This window comes from Perognathus longimembris, chromosome 11 (assembly GCF_023159225.1).
Source record: "Perognathus longimembris pacificus isolate PPM17 chromosome 11, ASM2315922v1, whole genome shotgun sequence".
Lineage (NCBI taxonomy): Eukaryota > Metazoa > Chordata > Mammalia > Rodentia > Heteromyidae > Perognathus > Perognathus longimembris.
Genome location: NC_063171.1, coordinates 38,761,488 through 38,780,534, shown reverse-complemented (window position 1 = coordinate 38,780,534; position 19,047 = coordinate 38,761,488). Strand labels below are relative to the sequence as shown.

Sequence of the window (19,047 nt, the reverse complement as noted above, 5' to 3'; positions counted from 1 at the left end):
TATTTTTATGTAAAATAATAGCAAAGCTTGAAATACTCCTAATGGTTATGTGTTAGAGGGACTGTGGGGATGGAGAAGGGAAGATATACGACATGTTTATCATTAAAATTATTAACAGTGGGGCGCTGGTGGCTCATGCCTGTAATCCTAGCTACTCAGGAGGCTGAGATCTGAAGATCCTAGTTTGAAGCCAGCCTGGGCAGAAAAGACTCTATGAAACTCCTATCTCCAAATAACCATTCAAAAACCAGAAGTGGCGCTGTGGCTCAAGTGTTAGAGTGCTAGCCTTGAGCACCCAGAGGCTTAGGAACAACACCCAGGCCCTGAGTTCAAGCTATACAACTGACAAAAATAAATAAATAATAATTAACACTACCACAGAATCAACTTCAAAATAAAGATGCCCTTATTGAGTACACTTTATAACAATAGCACATGCTTTTGCAATGTTTATTTGAACTTCCTGCTTGATCCTGTGATGTAGTTATGACAGATAATGGTGCCATTTCTGTGTGTGTGTGTGTGTGTGTGTGTGTGTGTGTGTGTGTGTTGATACTGAGGCTTTAACTTAGGGCTTTATGATCTTGCTTAGCTTTTTTTGCTCAATGTTGGTAATCTACCACTTGAGCCACATATCCCCTCTTAGTTTTTTGCTCATTAATTGGAGATCAGAATCTCTTAGGTTTGACTACTCAGGTTGGCTTTGAATCTCAATTCTCAGACTCCTAAGTAGCTAGGATTATAGGCATGAACCACTGGTACCTGGCTGCCATTTATTTTGAACTTTATGTAACTTTCATGAAAGTGATATGGTCTTGCCAAGCTGTGGTGAATCATGCCTATAATCCTAGTTACACGGGAGGCTGAGATCTGAGGATTGAGGTTCAAAGCCAGCCAGAGCAGACAAGTCTGTGAGATTCTTTTTTTTTTTTGGCCAGTCCTGGGGCTTGGACTCAGGGCCTGAGCACTGTCCCTGGCTTCTTTTTGCTCAAGGCTAGCACTCTGCCACCTGAGCCACAGCACCATTTTCTGTATATGTGGTGCTGGGGAATTGAACCCAGGGCCTCATGTATACAAGGCAAGCACTCTTGCCACTAGGCCATATCCCCAGCCCTGTGAGATTCTTATCTTCATTTAAGCAGCAAAAAAAGCCAGAAGTGAAGCTGTGGCTCAAGTGGTAGAGCACTAGCCTTCAGCAGGGACAGCACTCAGGCCCCGATTTCAAGCCCTAAGAACAGCACACATGCACGTGCATGCGTGCACATACACAGACAGAGTACTATGGTCTTATAATTATAGTCTTATAACCTAAAAATTCTAAATACTGTACCTTATGAAACATATATAGTGAAAAATATACTTCTTACCTGTCCTCTACCCACCCATTTTCTTCTTCCAAATATAAAAAATCTATTGTTAGTTGTTATTTATTTTTTCTGACTTTTTCTTTTTTGCTAGTCTTTGGGCTTAAACTCAGGGCCTGAGCATTGTCACTGGCTTCTTTTTGCTCAAGGCTAGCACTCTGCCACTTGAGCCACAGCACCATTTCTGGCTTTTTTTTTTTTTTTTTTTTTTATGTGGTGCTGAGGAATCAAACCCAAGGCTTCATGTATGTGAGGCAAGCACTCTACCACTAGGCCATATTCCCAGCTCAGATTTTTTTTTTTTCAGCTTTGGGAACTGAACTTACAACTGCACAGAAGTTAGGAAAGCTCTTTGCTACTGAGCTACATCCCCAGCTCCTTTCAGAATTTTAATATGTGATATTAATATAAATAGGTGTTTCCCCATTTTAGACAGATGATGACATTCCCACACACTGTGCTGCCTCTACATTTTTCTCTAAGATCATAGGGGTAATTCTATACAATGTGTAAAGAGCTCCCTTTTTCTTTTTTTTTTTTTTTTTTGTTTTTTTTTTTTGGCCAGTCCTGGGCCTTGGACTCAGGGCCTGAGCACTGTCCCTGGCTTCTTTTTGCTCAAGGCTAGCACTCTGCCACTTGAGCCACAGCGCCGCTTCTGGCCGTTTTCTGTATATGTGGTGCTGGGGAATCGAACCTAGGGCCTCGTGTATCCGAGGCAGGCACTCTTGCCACTAGGCCATATCCCCAGCCCTGAGCTCCCTTTTTCTTTTTGAGTGTGCCTAATGTTCCATTGTTGGATGCACTCTAACTAGCACACTATAGCACACTACAGGTGAGTATTTAGGTGGCTTCTAATTTTTTTTTTTGTCTTGAGACTTGAACTCAAGGCCTGGGCACTATCCCTGAGCTCTTTCCCTCAAGGCTAGCACTCTACTACTTTGAGCCACAGCTCTACTTCCCGTTTTTAGGTAGTTAATTGGAGACAAGAGTCTCACCGACTTTCATGCCTGGGCTGGCTCCCAGTGGGCGATCCTCAGATCTCAGCCTCCTGAGTAGCTAGGATTATAGGCACGAACCACCAGCACTTGGTATGAAAATTTTGTTTTTAAAACAATGCTGCAAAATAAAATTTTTCTTGCAAATTTGCACCTGGACCAATATATCTATAATGTCTGTTTCATAGTGAAGAAATGAAGATAATTAATTTGTTGCGATGCTAGCTTTCAACAATAAAGTATTGCTAATACTGTTCTGTAGTGTTCAATGTAAAATTTTTCTGAAGCTGGCCCCTATATTTATCCAACTTGCTTTGAACTTGTTTTGCTCTGTATCGATCTCGTACCTGTAAACACCTCCTGGAGAGTTTCATCCTGTTTTGCCACCTGGTTGTCAGATGATTTCCAGTGAAGATCAAGATGGCTTGACCTGTTGTGACTGACACCTCTGAGAAGTAACAAGCCCCTATAGTTAAGCTAAAGGGAAAATTCCTATAGTTTTTGGGAGTATATAAGCAGCCTTCTGAGATGGCCTGGGACTGTATCTTGAGATCCCTACCTGCAGTCCTGGTGCGCCAGTTTTTTCTCTCTCAATAAAATCTTTTAACTTTTTTTTTCTAATTGGAGTGTCTCATTGCCTGTCGATCCATGTACCCCACAACAATAGTTGGGGGACAGCTGAGGCTCAAGGTGGAAAAATGACATGCCTGAGGTCATAGCAGGCCAGCTCACAGAGAGGGCTTCTCTCCTCCATACTACACAGCCTGAACCTCAGTTCAGTAGCCGTTGTTCTCATGCTGCAGTCGATCAGGCTCTGTGAATCTTCAGAGATCCATGGGGTTGTTCCTCTCCGGTAGTGGCCTACAGTTCAGGATCCTATCCACAGGATGTCATTAGTGCTCTGAGGACTCCGCAAAGAGGAAAGGCTGGCCTAAAGGGTCAGGATGAACTTGGCAGCAGAACTTAACAATGAAGAATCTGGGAGGAAGGTGGAGTGAGGCCTTGTCAAAGGGATGAACAGGCATTCAAAGCACAGAGAAACAGGCAGTGTGGTGGTACCCAAGGGTCTAGTGGATGGTGGGATGTGGCTTCAGAGCACGTGTGTGTGTGTGTGTGTGTGTGTGTGTGTGTGTGTTACAGTAGTGAGCCTCTGGGTCTCAGCTGTGTGGAGCCTGGACTTGGTTCTTTAGGTCTTACCCTGAAGCATATTGACTTTATGGGGAAAGGTTTAACTATTACATCCTACTTTTAATGATAATATAAAATAAAATAACAAATAAGAAACTCAAGTTTTGGGTGGCACTTTATTATAATGCATCTGGCTGAGTGATTTCAGTGTCTGCATTTGCCTTTGTGTTCCTGATGAGTTAGCACAAAATAGTGGTGCTTTAATTGTCTCTGCTAATGAGAACAGAAGAGGACTTAATATGTAAATAATGCCTTTGCTTTGAGAAGACAAAAGTCTTCCCAGCAGGCTGAGTGAGTAAAGGGAGAGCACAAGTTCCAAAGGGGAGAAGTGAGTCACACACAGTGCCCAGCACTGAGACCCCTTGCCAGAACTGGCACTTCCCTGATCACATTTGCAGAAGCCCTTAGTTTTATCAAGCATCATCTGTTGCAATAAATTAATGTTTTTATTTTAGAGTGGATTGGCTTTATAGTTTTGTTCCTATTTATTTTGCTTTTATGGTTTTGTGTGCTGTAAATATGTATATTTATACCTAGTTTTATGTTTATTACTATTTAAATGGCATTATAATACAAATAAAGAATCATGACTGAGCCTGGTGCGCGTCTGTAATCCCAGCTACTCAGAAGGCTGAGCCCGGAGGATCGCTTGAGTCCAGGAGTTCTGGGCTGCAGTGCGCTATGCCAATTGAGTGTCCGCACTAAGTTCGGTATCAATATGGTGACCTCCCGGGAGCGGGGGGAACACCAGTTTGCCTAAGGAGGGGTGAACCGGTCCAGGTCGGAAACGGAGCAGGTCAAGAATCATCGCTGGGGGTACAGAGAATTTCTTTTCTTTCAGGAGAGCTGCTGAAGAACTTTAAGTTGTATGATCAGATTGGTATTTTGTTTCTTTGCTTATTTAAAAATATTTTATTTTATGTATATTTTTAGTGATAGTGGGGCTTGAGTTCAGGACTTCCTGCTTGCTAGGCCAGTGCTCTTCCACTTGGGCCAGGCTTCTAGTTCTTCTATCTAGCTCTGTGTGTGTGTGTGTGTGTGTGTGTGTGTGTGTGTATCTATTTTTTTTTGCCAGTCCTGGGGCTTGGACTTAGGGCCTGAGCACTGTCCCTGGCTTTTTTTTCTCTCAAGGCTAGCACTCTACCACTTGAGCCACAGAACTACTTGTGGCTTTTTCTCTTTATGTGGTACTGAGGAATCAAACCCAGGGCTTTGTGCATGCTTAGGCAAGCACTCTACCACAAAGCCACATTCTCAGCCATCTACTATCTTTTATAAACATAAGTTAGTTAGAAAGATTTGTGACACTTCACACATGAATACAATGTTTCCTGATCAAACTTCCTTTCTGTAACTCTTCCCTATCCTCTTCACTCTTAAGACAGTTTCAACACAGCCTTTTGATTTTTATTTATTTATTTATTGTGCCAGTTGTGGGGCTAGAATACAGGGCCTGGGAGCTGTCCCTAGGCTTTCTCACTCAAGAGCCACGTGAGCCACTTAAGCCACAGCACCATTTTGATATTTTTGCTGATTAACTGGATATAAGAGTTTCACTAACTTTCCTGCCTGGGCTGGGTTTGAAGTGTGATCCTCAGATCTGTCTCCTGAGTAGCTAGGATTACAGATATAAGCCACTGGGTGCTTAGCTACATCACATGTTGTATCACTTGATTGTGTAGAGGCCAGGTGCCTTGACTGACCTTTGCTATCTAGTTTCACACAAGCACATTCTATATTGCTCACAGAGAGACAGACTACCCTAATGCAGAACACATTTTAACATTAAGTGTATATATGAGACATGTAAATGCTTGCGTTTTCCTCTGCTCTATGTCAGGGTAGTGATTAGGGAATGAAAGGGAGCAGGTGAGGATTACTGCTGCCAACAACACAGGGTAGCAAATATTTTGCTTTGGTTTTAAGTCTCCAAGACTTCTTCCATTTGCTAATCAAGTGTTCGACTAACCAAACACCTTCTTTGTCACAAGAGAGTGTGGCACTACCCAGCTTTATGGAGATACAATATTGATGCTCATGGGATAATGAGAGGCCAGCCCAAGACAGCAGCATGTAATCAAGAACCCAAATGCACACAGAAAGTAGTGCAGTGGCTCAAGCATATAATCTTAGCTTTTTTTTTTTTTTTAACCAGTCCTGAGACTTGAACTCAGAAGCCTGGGCACTGTCCCTAAGCTCTTTTTGCTCAATGCTAGCACCCAACCATTTGAGCCACAGCACCATTTCTGGCTTTTTCTGTTTATGAGGTACTGAGGAATTGAACTCAGGGCTTCATGCATACAAGGCAAGCACTCTACCACTAAGCCATATTCCCAGCCTAATCTTAGCATGTTGATAGGCAGAGATAGGGGAATCACATTTCAAGACTAGCCTGGACATTAAAGTTGAAGAGACTAGCTCAACCAGTGTCTGAGAACAGCAGCATGTGCCTGTCATACCAGTGACAAAGAAAAGCACAAATAAGAGGGTTGAAATCCAGCCAGTTATAAAGCAGGAATTGGTTATCTTGAAAGAGACAAACACAAAAAGGGGCTGTCAAGTAGTTCAATCTCTAGTACTGCCAAAAGAGCAAAAAGAAGGAAAACATTTATTATTACTATGATCATAGTAAAAATCATAGGCAATCTAGATGCTGGTGGCTCATACCTGTAATCCTAGCTACTCAGAAGGCTGAGATCTGAGGATCATAGTTTAAAGCTATCCTGAGCAGACAACTCAGATAATTCTTATCTCCAACTTACCAGCAAAAGCTGGAAGTGGAAGTGTGGCTCAAGTGATAGAGTATCGGCCTTCAGCAGAGAAATTAAAGAAGAGCATGAGGTCTTGAGTTCAAGCCCTACTACAGGCATGCTTCCTCCCCATCATAAGAATAACTTCTAAAATGTCCCGTTCCACATATAAGAAACCTTATTTCTATGGAATTTTAAATACCTCTTAAACTATCCAGGCAAGTGATTATGGTAAGATGGAAAGAACATTAAGTGATAATTAGGAAATTTATATTCTAAATTTGGCTCTTCTATACGTATGATTTGGAACAAGTCCATTCTTCTCTCTGGGATTGTAAAATTAGAGGGGTTGATCTTGATGATCTCAAAAGGTTCCTTCTGGCTCCTAACACTATAAGATTCATGCAGCCTGGAAGTCTGACTCCTTAAAATTGCTGAATCCCATTAGTGAATCTGCCCAGGAGCGGGGTGTGGGTGAGCTGACTGTTCGGGCTTTTCCAGATCTCCACAGCTCTTGGCAGAGCATCTATGACATGCTATGTCTGAGTGAGGCTGGTGGTCCCTGATGGCCAGAGTGTGTGATATCTGGGGTTCACTACTGGTTTGACTGTACCACCCTGACAATCTGCAGTCTATTGTCGCATTACATTGGTCAGTGTTGTGGTGACTTGTTCATGATTTGGTAGGGGGTTTGAAATAGGAGTGTTCTCTGAATACTTTCAGGTCATCTCTTCCTTCTCTCAGAGGACTCCAAGGTGTTCTCACCTCCTCACCTCATATAGAACCCTTCCTGGGCTCTAACCCACTCAGCCTAGTCCGGAGCTCTGGGCACCAAAAACTGACTGTGGCCACCAGAGGGCACTCTTGTAATATAGAGACTACAATTTCTCTTTCAGGGAAGCTGGCACATTTTTTGCCAGACAGAACATCTGGATTTGCTCAAGACATTCCCTACTTAAGTGATTGTCAACTGTGGGCCATTTTCTTCTTTCCCTGGGGGATATGTAACAATGTCTGGAGACATTTTGTGTTGTCACAATTGGTTGGGGGGAGGGTGCTACTGGTGTAGGCCCCAGATGCTGCTAAATACCCAGGGTGGCACAGAATAGCTCCTCACAATGATGAATTATGCACCCCCAAATGCCAAAAGTGACACAAGGTGGAGAAGGACTGCTCTACTCAAATCTATTAGCTAAACAAAGAGAGTACCATCTGGATGCAAGTCCTCTGGGCTGTGCTTTGGGCTGTGCTGGGTTCACCTATCCTAAAGGGAAATCTCAGAATAGAGACATCACAGTATTTCTCACTGCTTGAAGACTGTGTGTGTGTGTGTGTGTGTGTGTGTGTGTGTGTGTGCCATCATAAACCACTGAAGAGGATAAGGAAGGGTCAGGCCAAGGATGTGAGGGTCCTCATTGTAGAGACCTTGCTGGCTATCTGAACAGATCCCAAGCCTCATGCCAGCTCTGTCTACTTCCTTGTGCTAGACAGACAATACTTGTTCTTTGTCTCCCCAAATTGAACAGGGTGATACAAAAGCCCCTAAGAATGGGCCTGAGGCTTTGGGGACAAATAGAGAGTAGTTTCCACTGTGAGTCTGAGTGGAAATGACTGGGAAAGAGAATCTGGGGTCTCTTTTTTGGCATCTCAACTGAGGGAGTAAGATAAACTTATCAATCCTTTCTCCTTGGTCCAGCTTCAAAATGAGAGGCTGGGTTCTTTACCCATCTTGACCTGTCTGTGGGTAAGGGCCCACCTCACCCACCCTGGGTCTTTTCCACATTCAATTAATGGGCAATGCATCTGCTACAAGGACTGAGAAGCTACCGAAAGCAAATAAGGAATTGGAGGGATAGGGACAAAGAATGGGCAGAGAGATTCTCTGTGCCATCCTAGTTCATGCTCCCTTTCATAGAAAGGAGGAATGACAAGTACTAGCTGCGTAATTGGCAGCCTAGAGACAAGAGAGCAATGTGGTTCAGAGGCTTTGGCTTGTGCAGCAAGCCATTGGTATGTCGGTAGTTGAGTTAAAGACCCTCTTTCTCATGTTTCTCCCCATGTTTCAAGTTTTCTTTGCTTGTCATTGTTATAATTGATGGGGGGGGAGGGGGCAGAGGAAAAAGGACACTTGTCACAGCCTCTTTTCTCATTTCCCCTTTTAGGATTCTCCAGAACTCTTCCACAGGGACCTGAAGGTCATTCTGTAAAAACCACAGTTTTCCTATGTCTCCTGGGAATTCTCCCCCCTTCCCTGCTTCCTTCTGAGATGACAGTGGGAGGAAGTGCATTGGCTGGTTGGCTTTCCAGTCCTACTCAAACCCCAAGTCCTCACCAAGCCCTCTCTGCCTCTTCCTAGCCACACTTTCCCATGGTGTTCTGCTCTGCAGGAGATCAAAGCGCTGGAGGAATGGAGAGGGTGGGGGCTGAGGGTGGGGACGGGTGGAGGGAGGCTGTCAACTAAGAGGTATTGCCAAGGGCATTTTATTAGTGGTTAGCAGCGGGAATATTACAGAGATGAGGAAGCCAGCCCCTCTCTACCCACCTGCCTGGGTCTTGGATTAATGGAGACTGAAGGAAGTACCTTCCTGGGATGGGAGCTCCCAAGGGGTCAGTAACCTGGGATGGGACAGGGACTGGAAACCTTAGCCTGGATGGGAAGAAGAGACCAGAGAATAAAGGAGTCATCTGAGACTAAGGAGAAAAGCTACCCCTAGCCCCTCTCTCCCCAGCAGAGACCTTTGACTTTTCCCTTCTTAAAGGCAGATTATATATATATATATATATATATATATATATATATATGTATATATATATATATAAAATGTAGAACTAAAAAAAATTAAATTCTTCCAAAACAAATCCTCAAGGAACCAACTGCCCACTCAACAAATGGACTAAAGACCTAAAAAGAGATGTCCCTGAAGAGGAAATGAGAATGGCCAAGAGACACATGAAGAAGTACTCAATATCACTGGCCATGAAAGAAATACAAATCAAAACAACTCTGAGATTCTACCTCACCCCAGTAAGAATGTCCATTAAAAAAAAAACTAATAAAAAAATAAAGAAAACTAATAACAGATGCTGGAGGGGATGTGTCCAAAATGGAACACTATACTGTTGGTGGGAGTGTAAACTTGTTCAAACACTCTGGAAAGCAGTATGGAGGTTCCTCAAAAGGCTAAACATAGAGCTTCCCTATGATCCAGCAGCCTCACTTTGGGGCATCTACCCAAAAGATTACAAGCAAGACCACACCAAAGCCACCAGAATAACTATGATCATTGCAGCACAATTTGTCAGTGCTAAAATATGGAACCAACCCAGATGCCCCTCAGTAGATGAGTGGATCAAGAAAATGTGGTACATATACACATGGAATTCTATGCCTCTACCAGAAAGAATGACATTGCCCCATTGGTAACAAAATGGAAAGACTTGGGGAAAAAAATCAACTAAGTGAAGTGAGCCAGACCCAAAGAAACATAGACTCTATGGTCTCTCTCATTGGGAATAATTAGTACACATCTAGGATAATCCTAGCAGAATATCACAATAGCTTAATAGCTATATCCATATGAACACATAAGATAGTACTAAGTGAAATGAACTCCAAGGTATGGGGACAAGTGGTTTATCATTGTTGCTGTTATTTTCAACATACCATGTGAAATTATGCCCTTTTTCTTTTGTCTTTCTTTCCTGTGGTTTTACCCCTGATATCACTGTAACTGATTTTGGTACCCTGGATATTGTATATACGTGTATTGGAACTAGGGAAGGGAAAGGGAATACCAAAATCGAGAGACAAGGATAAAAAGGCAAACCAATGCAACAGCAATACTTACAAAACTATATGGTGTAAACCAACTGTACAACTCATGGGGGGGATGCAGAGGGGGGAAAATGAGGGAGGAGGTAACAAGTACTCACTGCCTTACATATGAAACTGTAACCTCTCTGTACAGCACTTTGACAATAAAGAAATGGTGAGGGGGAAGGGGAAGTTAAGGGATGATCCAAATTATGGAAACCTTGATCTCATTTCTCTTGAAAAAAGTTGAGATCAAGTATGCCTCCTAAATTTGATGAGACATCTGGGAGACAAGGCCCCTGCCTCTGTTTCCCCACCCCTACAATGCTCTACCTTGGTCCAATCCTAGCTCTGTAAATCCTTCTTTGGGTTCAAATGGTGTCCAGATAGGAGAAGGTACAACACCACAAGGAAGGAGAGCAAGAAGAGAGAAGGAGTTTGGGGACCCCCATATTTTTCTCTTCAATTAAGGAGGGTCCAAGGGCCACTCCACTCTGGGGTTCTCACGGCTTTCCTCCCCAGTTCTCTGTCCATGGGTCTCTGAAAAGAAGCCCTCCCTAGGATCCAGACTCCCTTTTGCCCCCACCATGAGGTCAGGCTTTACTTCTAACCCTTCAGGCCTGAGTGACAGGAGCCGAAGCCTCTCACCTGCACCCTGACCCAGCCCAGCCAGTAGGGAGAGCCCTGGAAAATGCCGAGACCCTGGGGGACAGCCTGAACCTGTGAGCAGGGTGCCTGGCTTAGAAAACCCTGGGAGCTGCTGCTCTGAGGTGAGAGAGGGGAAGAAGGTCCCTGGGAGGTGGATCCAGTCAGGAGGGACAGGGGGTGGCAGAGCAGGAGTGAGGGAGGCAAAACTGGGCAGCTCACTCTGGAGGCTTCCAAAATGGCAGCAAGAGCCAAGCCAACATGGTGCTGAGGCAGAGCCAAATCCTAGAGAAGGAAAAAGAGAAAAAGCCATGAGGGTACACCATCTCTTGGAGATGCCCCCAATCCTTCCCACTTCCCACTTATTTCTACTTCTTGCTTGGCTTTTCTCTTCTTCCTCGGCTTTTCTTCAGATTCACTGTAAATGTTGTGTCTGTCTTTGGGGATGCTTCAGAGACTCCCAGCCTATATCACCTCCTGTCATCACTCCCTGTGCCTTTTTTTAGGGCACTTTCTCAGCTGTACACTCCTTTCTTTAATGTCTGTGTCCTCATCCTGGTAGGGGCAGAAACTACATCTATTTCATTATGTCCCAGATTCAGGCCAGTCTGGAACAGATGAAGAGCTCAATGAAAACATGTCAAGAGAATGGATGCAGGATATTTCTTTGCCAAAGCTCAATGAACCCATTCTTTACTCTCCTCACCCTTTTAGCCAAAGGCTCAAATTTCTAGCTGGTTGTGTGGTCTTGAGTTTGTTGCTTAAATTTGTACATCTCAAGCTGGGTGTCCATGGCTTATGCCTGTAATCTTAGCTACTCAAGAGGCTGAGATCTGAAGATCAGAGTTCAAAGCCAGCCTTGGCAGGAAAGCTTGTAAGACTCTTATCTCTAACTAGCCACTAAAAAAGCTGGAAGCGGAACTCTAGCTCAAGTGGGAGAGTGCTAGTTTTGAACAAAAGAAGCTCAGGGACAGCACTCAGGCCCTGAGTTCAAGCCCCAGAATTAGCACACAGATAACAGAATTGTAAGTCTCAATTTCCTCATCCATAAAGACCCTTCTCCTGGCTAAAATCGAGCAGCAGGATCAGTACGAAGGGGTCTGCAGAGTTCAGTGCTGTGAGGTCCAGGGCCATGGGTGGGAAAGCCTTGTCTTCCCTCCTTTGTCTGATACTGGCCCACAGCTCTCCTCCTCCTCCTCCTCCTCCTCTCTTTCCCTCCTCCCATTCTTTCTAAATCTGCCTTCTTTTCTCTCCCATTTGTCAGGTTCCTGTGGGAGGGATGCACAGCCTGGGGTGTCTGAAGATGACCACAGAACTTCACACGATTTTCTACATTTCAACAAGCCCATCTCAATCCACATGATTTAACTAAGAGCAAGAATCAATGCAATGTGGTCACTTGGGCGGAGCACTAGTGAATAAAAACTAGGAAAACATATTAATTATTGCATAATACATCCAGTTGCTTTGATAGGAACATTGTTTCTCTACTCAGGTCCCATGAAGAGAGAAGATCATCACAACAGTCCTCCATGAGAAAGCACACAGGAACTCCTGCCAAAGTACACTCTGTGGGCCAATGTCCTTCTTGTAAGGCAGGGGCTGTTGTTTCAAAGCCCCAGGGAGCTTCTGTGGTCAGGGCTGTAATCAGCCACCCAGCCAAGTACACAGACCAGGACATTCAGCTTCCTGGCTCTGGCTCTAGAGGACCCATGCTCCTCTGCCCATCATCCTTCTCCTCCCTGGGAACACACACTTTTATGAAAGGGTGGAGTCAAGACTGGCAGTGTTTTGGAATCCCAGTCCTAAGGCAGGATTTGTGGCTGTTATCAACTGTCTGGTGACTTAAACCTTTCATGTTGTTCGGGAGAGTGAGAGGTCCAAAGGGGCCCCTCCAGTTTGGGGGCTCTCTTTAAAATTGATTTCCTCTCATCATTTCCCTAAGTGGGAAGCTTCACACCCACAGCCAAGAAGGGTGAGTAGGATGGAGGAACAGAGAAGCCGTTTAGGCACGGTGTAGCTCCAGTTTGACAGACTGGAAGCTCAGTGAGTCCAGTCTGTCCCCTGGCTGCCTTACACCCACAACTCAGCTGTGCTCTTGGGGGACATAGAGTTTGGGCTCCCAGCTGCATAGGGGGTGGAATGAAGGCCCAGTGTCTTTGTTCCATGAAATGTTGAGAGTGGAGGGATTCTTGGGCCTCTGCAGAAGAGCCCTGGTTGGCCACGTGTTTCTGATCTTTTCCACAAAATCATCTAACTTTGTTGTTTCAAGAGCCAACTGGAGTCTCCCTTTCCACCTTCTTCTCCCACTCTATGACTATGTGTCACCACGGTCCTGCTTTCTGTTGCAGGATCATTGCACCCTCTGCTCTTTCTCTCTCCTTGCCATGCTTTCTTGGCTCCCTCTGAGCTCAGCTGACATCGCTGTGCACTTTAGGTGTCAGCTCACACGTCACTTTGACAAGGAAGTCTTCCTTGTTGCCCTTGGCACCCTCAGCTTCCCCTCTGTGTGGTAATGTAGTTATAATTGCATATCTAATAGTAACTGTCCCTGCACTATGTCTATGAGCCCTGTGAAGATGGTCTTGTTCGCATTGGTGTCCTCAGCTCCTAGGACAGGGCCCAGCACATTAAACAGAAGGCAATTAAACAGAAAAAAAAAAGAGGAATGAGCAAGTGACCAAATGAGCTTCGTCTTCTCATCTCTCTTCAAAAAAGCCTCCTTTACCCCAGTGTGTGTCTTGCTTCTTATCTCGTTGTTTCTTACCTGTTTTTAGTTTTGTTTTTGTGCTAGCACTGGGGATTGAACTCAGATCTTTGTGTTCTCCCTTGGCTTTTTCTGCTCAAAACTAGTAGTCTATCACTTTAGCCACAGCTCTACCTATTGCTTATTGGTGGTTAATTTGAGATGAAAGTCTCACAAGTTTTTCTGCCTGGGCTGGCTTTGAACCTGATGCTCAGATTTCAGCCTTCTGAGTAGCTAGGATTAGAAGTGTGAGCCATCTAAGCCCAGCTTTTGCACACTCACATACACATGCATGTGCACACACACACACATGTACATAGCCTCCTACTGCCTCCAATTCCAACTCAGCACAATCGTAGTGCTTGACTTGTATTTTAAGCCCATTGTAAGTTAAAAATACTGAAAATAAAAATACATTTAATATTTAGTCCACAGAATGTCACAGCTTAGCAGCACTGCAGATTATTGGTGGGGTGTGTGTGTGTCTGTGTATGTATGTCTGTATATCTGTGTGTGTGTGTTCCAGTACTGGGGCTTGAACCCAGGGCTTCTTGCTCTCATTAAGCTTTTTTACTCAAGACTGGAATTCTGCCACTTAAGTCACGCCTCTACTTCTGGCCTTTTGCTGGTATCATAGACCTTTCTGCCCAGGCTAGCTTCAAACCATGATCTTCAGATCTCAGCTTCCTGCATACCTAGAATTACAGATGTGAACCACCTATCTACTGGTTGTTTACTCTCAAGGTCATGTTCCTTTTATTACTGATCCCAGAAAAGATAAAAATTCAGAATCCTAATTATGGTTTCCATCAAATATCTACTGCTTTTGCACCATTGTTCAACAAAAAATATCCTAAATTAAATCACTGTAAATCAGAGTACCTTCTAGAAAGTTTATCACATGAAGATAGTAGAATGTGTCTCCTTTCTGGGTCTCCCCTGTCTATAGGATAAAATCCAACCTCTTTAGAATGATTTCTGAAGCCTTCTGGGACAGGGCACGGGTTTGCCTTGCAACCCCATCTCTCAACCCTCCTACACATATAACTCCCTGTGACCACAGCCAGCTAGCTACTAGCTAGTTTTCCAGAAGTGTTTCCAGATTTGCTACAGTGTTTTTTTGTTGGTGGTGGTGTTGGTGTTTTGTTTTGTTTTACACACATTCTTCACCTCCTACAGAAGCCGCCATTCCTCCATTGTTCCCTTCCCAGCAACAGTGCTTACTAGATATCCACTCAGCATCAGTTCCTAGCATTTCTCTCCTCTTCTTTTGAGAAAGGGCCATCTTTCATCTCTGAGCCTCTCCCCCTTGCAAATAGCTGGCACTCACTAAATGTTGGGTGAATGAAAATGAGTGACACACAACCTTTGTCTCATTTCTGTTTTGTCTTGTGTTCAGCCAGAGGAAGCCTGTCCGCTGGTTAGATTCCCTCTCCGTCTACCCCACCCCCCATCCTCAACACTTACGATGGCTGCTGCTGCTCCCCTTTTTTTCCCCTAGGGCCTCTGGTAGCTCCCGGGGAATCCGCTGTCCAGCCAGCTGCTCCACCATGGCCTGGTGAGTGAACAGCATGCTGTGCAGAAGCTGCAAAGTGAGGAGAAGGGTGGAGTGGATGGGCTTTCCCTGGCATCTGTTCCTCCAGTACACACCCAGTTGTTAAAATGATGAAATATTCTCACGCTGGTTGTTAAACACAAGTGACTGCTGTGTTCTAGCTGCCATCTTGCATGCCCTGGACACTCCCCTGGGGCTCCACTCCCTGCCTTCCTAGAAGATGATGCCTAGTCCGGAAGTCTCCCTTTCTTACAGGTAGATGCTGTACCCCATGGACTATTAAATTCCCGGTTCTGGGATGCTCAGGGCCTAGGCTGCAGAAGAACATTGGAGGCTAGTGATACTCAAGGTGGAGAGCAGAGTTGGGGACCTATGGGCACAGGGGCTGTTACTAGTGGAGCTCTGGGGTTAGGGACGACTTTCAGGCCTACCTCATTCTGCACACCCATGGGCACCAGGGCTGGCCGACACAAGGCAGGTGCCCCCAGCAGCAAGTGCGAGGAAGGTGGTCCCCGGACTTCCCACAAAGGATAGTTGACCACAATGAGCTTGCTAAAGTTGAACTTGTAGGTGAACCTTTTGCCTTTGGTCTTGTGCAGGATCCTCTTATTGTAGTAGTACCTGCAAAATTGAGATTGAGAATAGAGACCCAATGGAGAAGGAACAGTTCCAGAGTCCCCATGCCTATGACAGAAAGGCTGACTGGAGCTAATCCTGTAGGACATTAGGCATCTTTCCACATGTGAGAATATTTCTCAAGCCTCGAAGGAGTGGGAATTAAACAGGAGTGCCAGAAACCACAGCCCTTTCTTTTCATTGAACTCTGCTTTCTATGGCCTCATTGGCTCCCTCCTCTCACCTGAGGGCTCGGCTCAGCTTGTCATAATTCATCTGTGGTTTGCATTTCCTGCGGCCCCAGAGGCGGGCCACCTCATCTGGATCCTTGATGACAAATTCCCCATATTCTCCCTGCTGCCAGGCAATGACATGGCGAAACTCTTCCTTCTGCAGCAGCTCCAGGATGAAATGCCACAGCTGGATCTGCCGGGAGCCTGGGGATGACTCGGCTTTGTAGGCCCAGTCAGGGAAGGCCAGACCTGGGATAGGGAAGGGAATATCAGGGCTACCCTGTGACTGGGAAGGCCCCACCCAAGGTAGCTTCAAGAGCAGGGGAGAGAGGGAACCTGGCAAGGAGGCTCACCTGAGATCCAGTAGTTGCCGGGGGTGGTTGGGATGCCCTCAGCCAAGCAGCTGCAGTGCATGTTCAGGCCAAGTGACAGAGGACTGGCAGGGTCTTGGCAGAAATAGACACCACTTGAGAGCAAGGGAAAGAAGGTATGGAGAAAGTCAGCAAAGAAAGAGAGAATTGGCTGGGAAGGTGGCTTAGTGGTAGAGTGCTTGCCTACCATGCATGAAGTTGATTCTTCAGAACCACATAAACAGAAAAGGCTGGAAGTGGTGCTATGGTGCTGTGGCTCAAGTGGTAGAGTGCTAGCCCTGAGCTAAAAGGAAGCCAGGGATGGTGCTCAGGCCTTGAGTTCAAGACCCAGGACTGGCAAAAAAAAAAAAAAAAAGAAAAGAAAAGAAAGGAAGAGAATTGTTAAGGGAGGAAAAGGATGCTTGGGCAGGAAGCTTCCCTATACCCAGGGTAGGGCTCAGCCTCTTTGGAGACCTCTCCATTGTCATCCCAGGACTGGGGATGGGTCTGAGCCACATATAGAGGGAGGGGATACAGAATCTTCCATCCTGCCTTGCAGGGGGATTTAGACAGAGGGTACAATCTCTCCTTAGGGGTTAGTGGGATTGGATGTTTCCACATGAGAAGAGAGGAAAAAAATGCTAAGAATCCTTGGCTATTCCTAAAACTTGAGTGGGGAGGAGGTGGCATATTCACATACTCATACTTTAATAGTATCTAGAACCGTTTCACATTGAGAACAGTAGGTTTCTCTGTGTTATTTTCACTGATGAGTCCCAAAAGCCTGACATATAATAGTAAATGAATGAATGAATGAATGAATGAATGGCGAGGAGGTTATGACTGGTGCCATTGTTTGACTTCTGTGCGTCCCTTCAGAATTTGAGCTCCAGGAGGTCAGGAACCCTGACTGTCTTGCTCATTACTCTCATCTGGATCTCATCCCTGCACTGGGCCTTGTACTCACAGGTATTCTGTAAACACTTGCTGAATTAATGGATTGTGAATAAGGAAGAGGAGGATTTTGTTGGTTCTCAACTGGAGAAGCCAGGAAAGAACTCTTAGTGTGAGCTCCAGTTGAGATAGATTTGCCTAATGGAGACTAAGGGAGTCCTCTCCCAGAAGTGCAGGAAGACTTATATGTTTGGGGCTTTGGGATTCTCTCTCTGGTGAACCCAGTATTTATTAGGCTCTCAGATCTAGAGGATATATTGGTCTGGAGTAAACTCTCCCAATTCTGGAGGAGGCTCACGGGGAGAGGAACTGACAACCAAAGGCACACGATGACTTAACCACCATGCTTCCATAGAACTTTCTCATGTACTGAATTGCCTTAAAGAAAACAACAACACCTAAAAAGAATTGTACATGGCAGCACATCTCAGCTTTAGTGTGCTTAAGAGCAATTTGATGCCTCTTCAAAACGCAGATTCTGATGGACTTGGTGACCCTGAGATTCTGTGTCTATCAAGCTTCTAAGTGCTGCTGTAGCAGAGGGTCCGAAGACCATACTTGTAGTAACAAGAATCCTTACTACTCCAAAAGAAGGTTGCTGTTAGAAAGTCAAGGAACCCCAGATACTCAGGTGATAGATCCTCCCACTTCCCCATTCCCAGTAAGGAGAGGTCACGTGGTCTCTTTGTTTTCCCTGCCCATCCCAGGGAATGTTCAGCATCAGAAAGGATCAGCTGGAAACCTGACAGATTGGGAGGGTGGGGTGGAGTATAGAAGCATCAGGATATAGAAGCAGCCGGAGCTATGATGTCTCTAGAAATTAAGGTAAACAGAACAGTAAGTGGATCCATACTTCCTGGAGTTTCTAAACAGACAGTTGTCATTGTAGAATTACTTTCTCCTTTCTTCTCCCCCAAGCAGATGCCTTTACTCCCTTCCCATGCATCCATCCATGCATCCATCCATGCATCCATCCATCCAGATATTCTTCATTCTCGATCCTCAGTCAGATTAGGAGCTCTTCGTCCTCACCTTGGAAATATGGGGTGGGATGTGAATAGATGGGAGGGGTTCCTGTGGAAGAACATTACCTGGGGGAAATGACATAAATTGTATGGCTTACCCTGGTGCCCAATTGATCTGATGAGGTTTCTTGGTTTGGAGGATTTGAGACCTCAGAGTAGACTGAGAATCTGGCAAGGAAAGAAGAAGAAAACTCACTACTACCAGACATTAGCTGTGCCTTGTGTGGCACTGAGAGACTGAAATTTACCTATGATAAAACCCAGCACCAGGTAGAGGCTCAGAGAAGTTGTGTAATTTCCCTAAGGTCATGCAGCTAAGTGAAAGTGCAGCAAGTAAGACCTCAGATCACTTCTAAGAGTCAGCTACCTAGGTGAGCTTTTTAGCACCATCTACCTAAGAAAAACAAAGAAAAATGAAAACTCTAATGCAAAACCAAAGTGGTGTAAGCAGACGACACCAACTTTTCCAGATTCCTGATGCCAGTAGCTGCCTCCCTAGGTTCTCCTGTGTGTGAGAGTCTTTCATGGACCCTCAGCCCTGGGGAAGCCTGCCACAGCTAGCACATCCTGCCAAGGTCGCCTATCAGCTTTTCCTTTCCTTACAAGAGCGCCGGAATTGAACTTAGGGGGGTCTTCAGGGAAGAGCAGCAGTCAGTTCTATCTCCCTGTGTGAGAACTAGCCTTGGCCATAACCTTAATTTCTCACTTGTCCTTTAATCTACACTCTGGTGAGGGGATCCTACTTGGTCCTACTCTGTCCCTTTCTCCCTGTCCTCTGCCCACCCACCCCCCAGGTCCCTCCCTTTTGTTCCA

General features: G+C 45.2%; 1 protein-coding gene across 1 annotated transcript; it reads right to left on the bottom strand.

Moving 5' to 3' along the window:
• Positions 1-10,577: 10,577 nt before the first annotated feature.
• Positions 10,578-16,319, bottom strand: Etv3l (ETS variant transcription factor 3 like). Its single transcript, XM_048357616.1, has 5 exons — positions 16,259-16,319; positions 15,917-16,154; positions 15,489-15,678; positions 14,970-15,087; positions 10,578-11,041 (listed from the first exon to the last, which is right to left on the bottom strand). The coding sequence occupies exons 1-5, from the start codon at positions 16,317-16,319 to the stop codon at positions 10,578-10,580; spliced, it is 1,071 nt and encodes a 356-aa protein (XP_048213573.1).
• Positions 16,320-19,047: the final 2,728 nt, after the last annotated feature.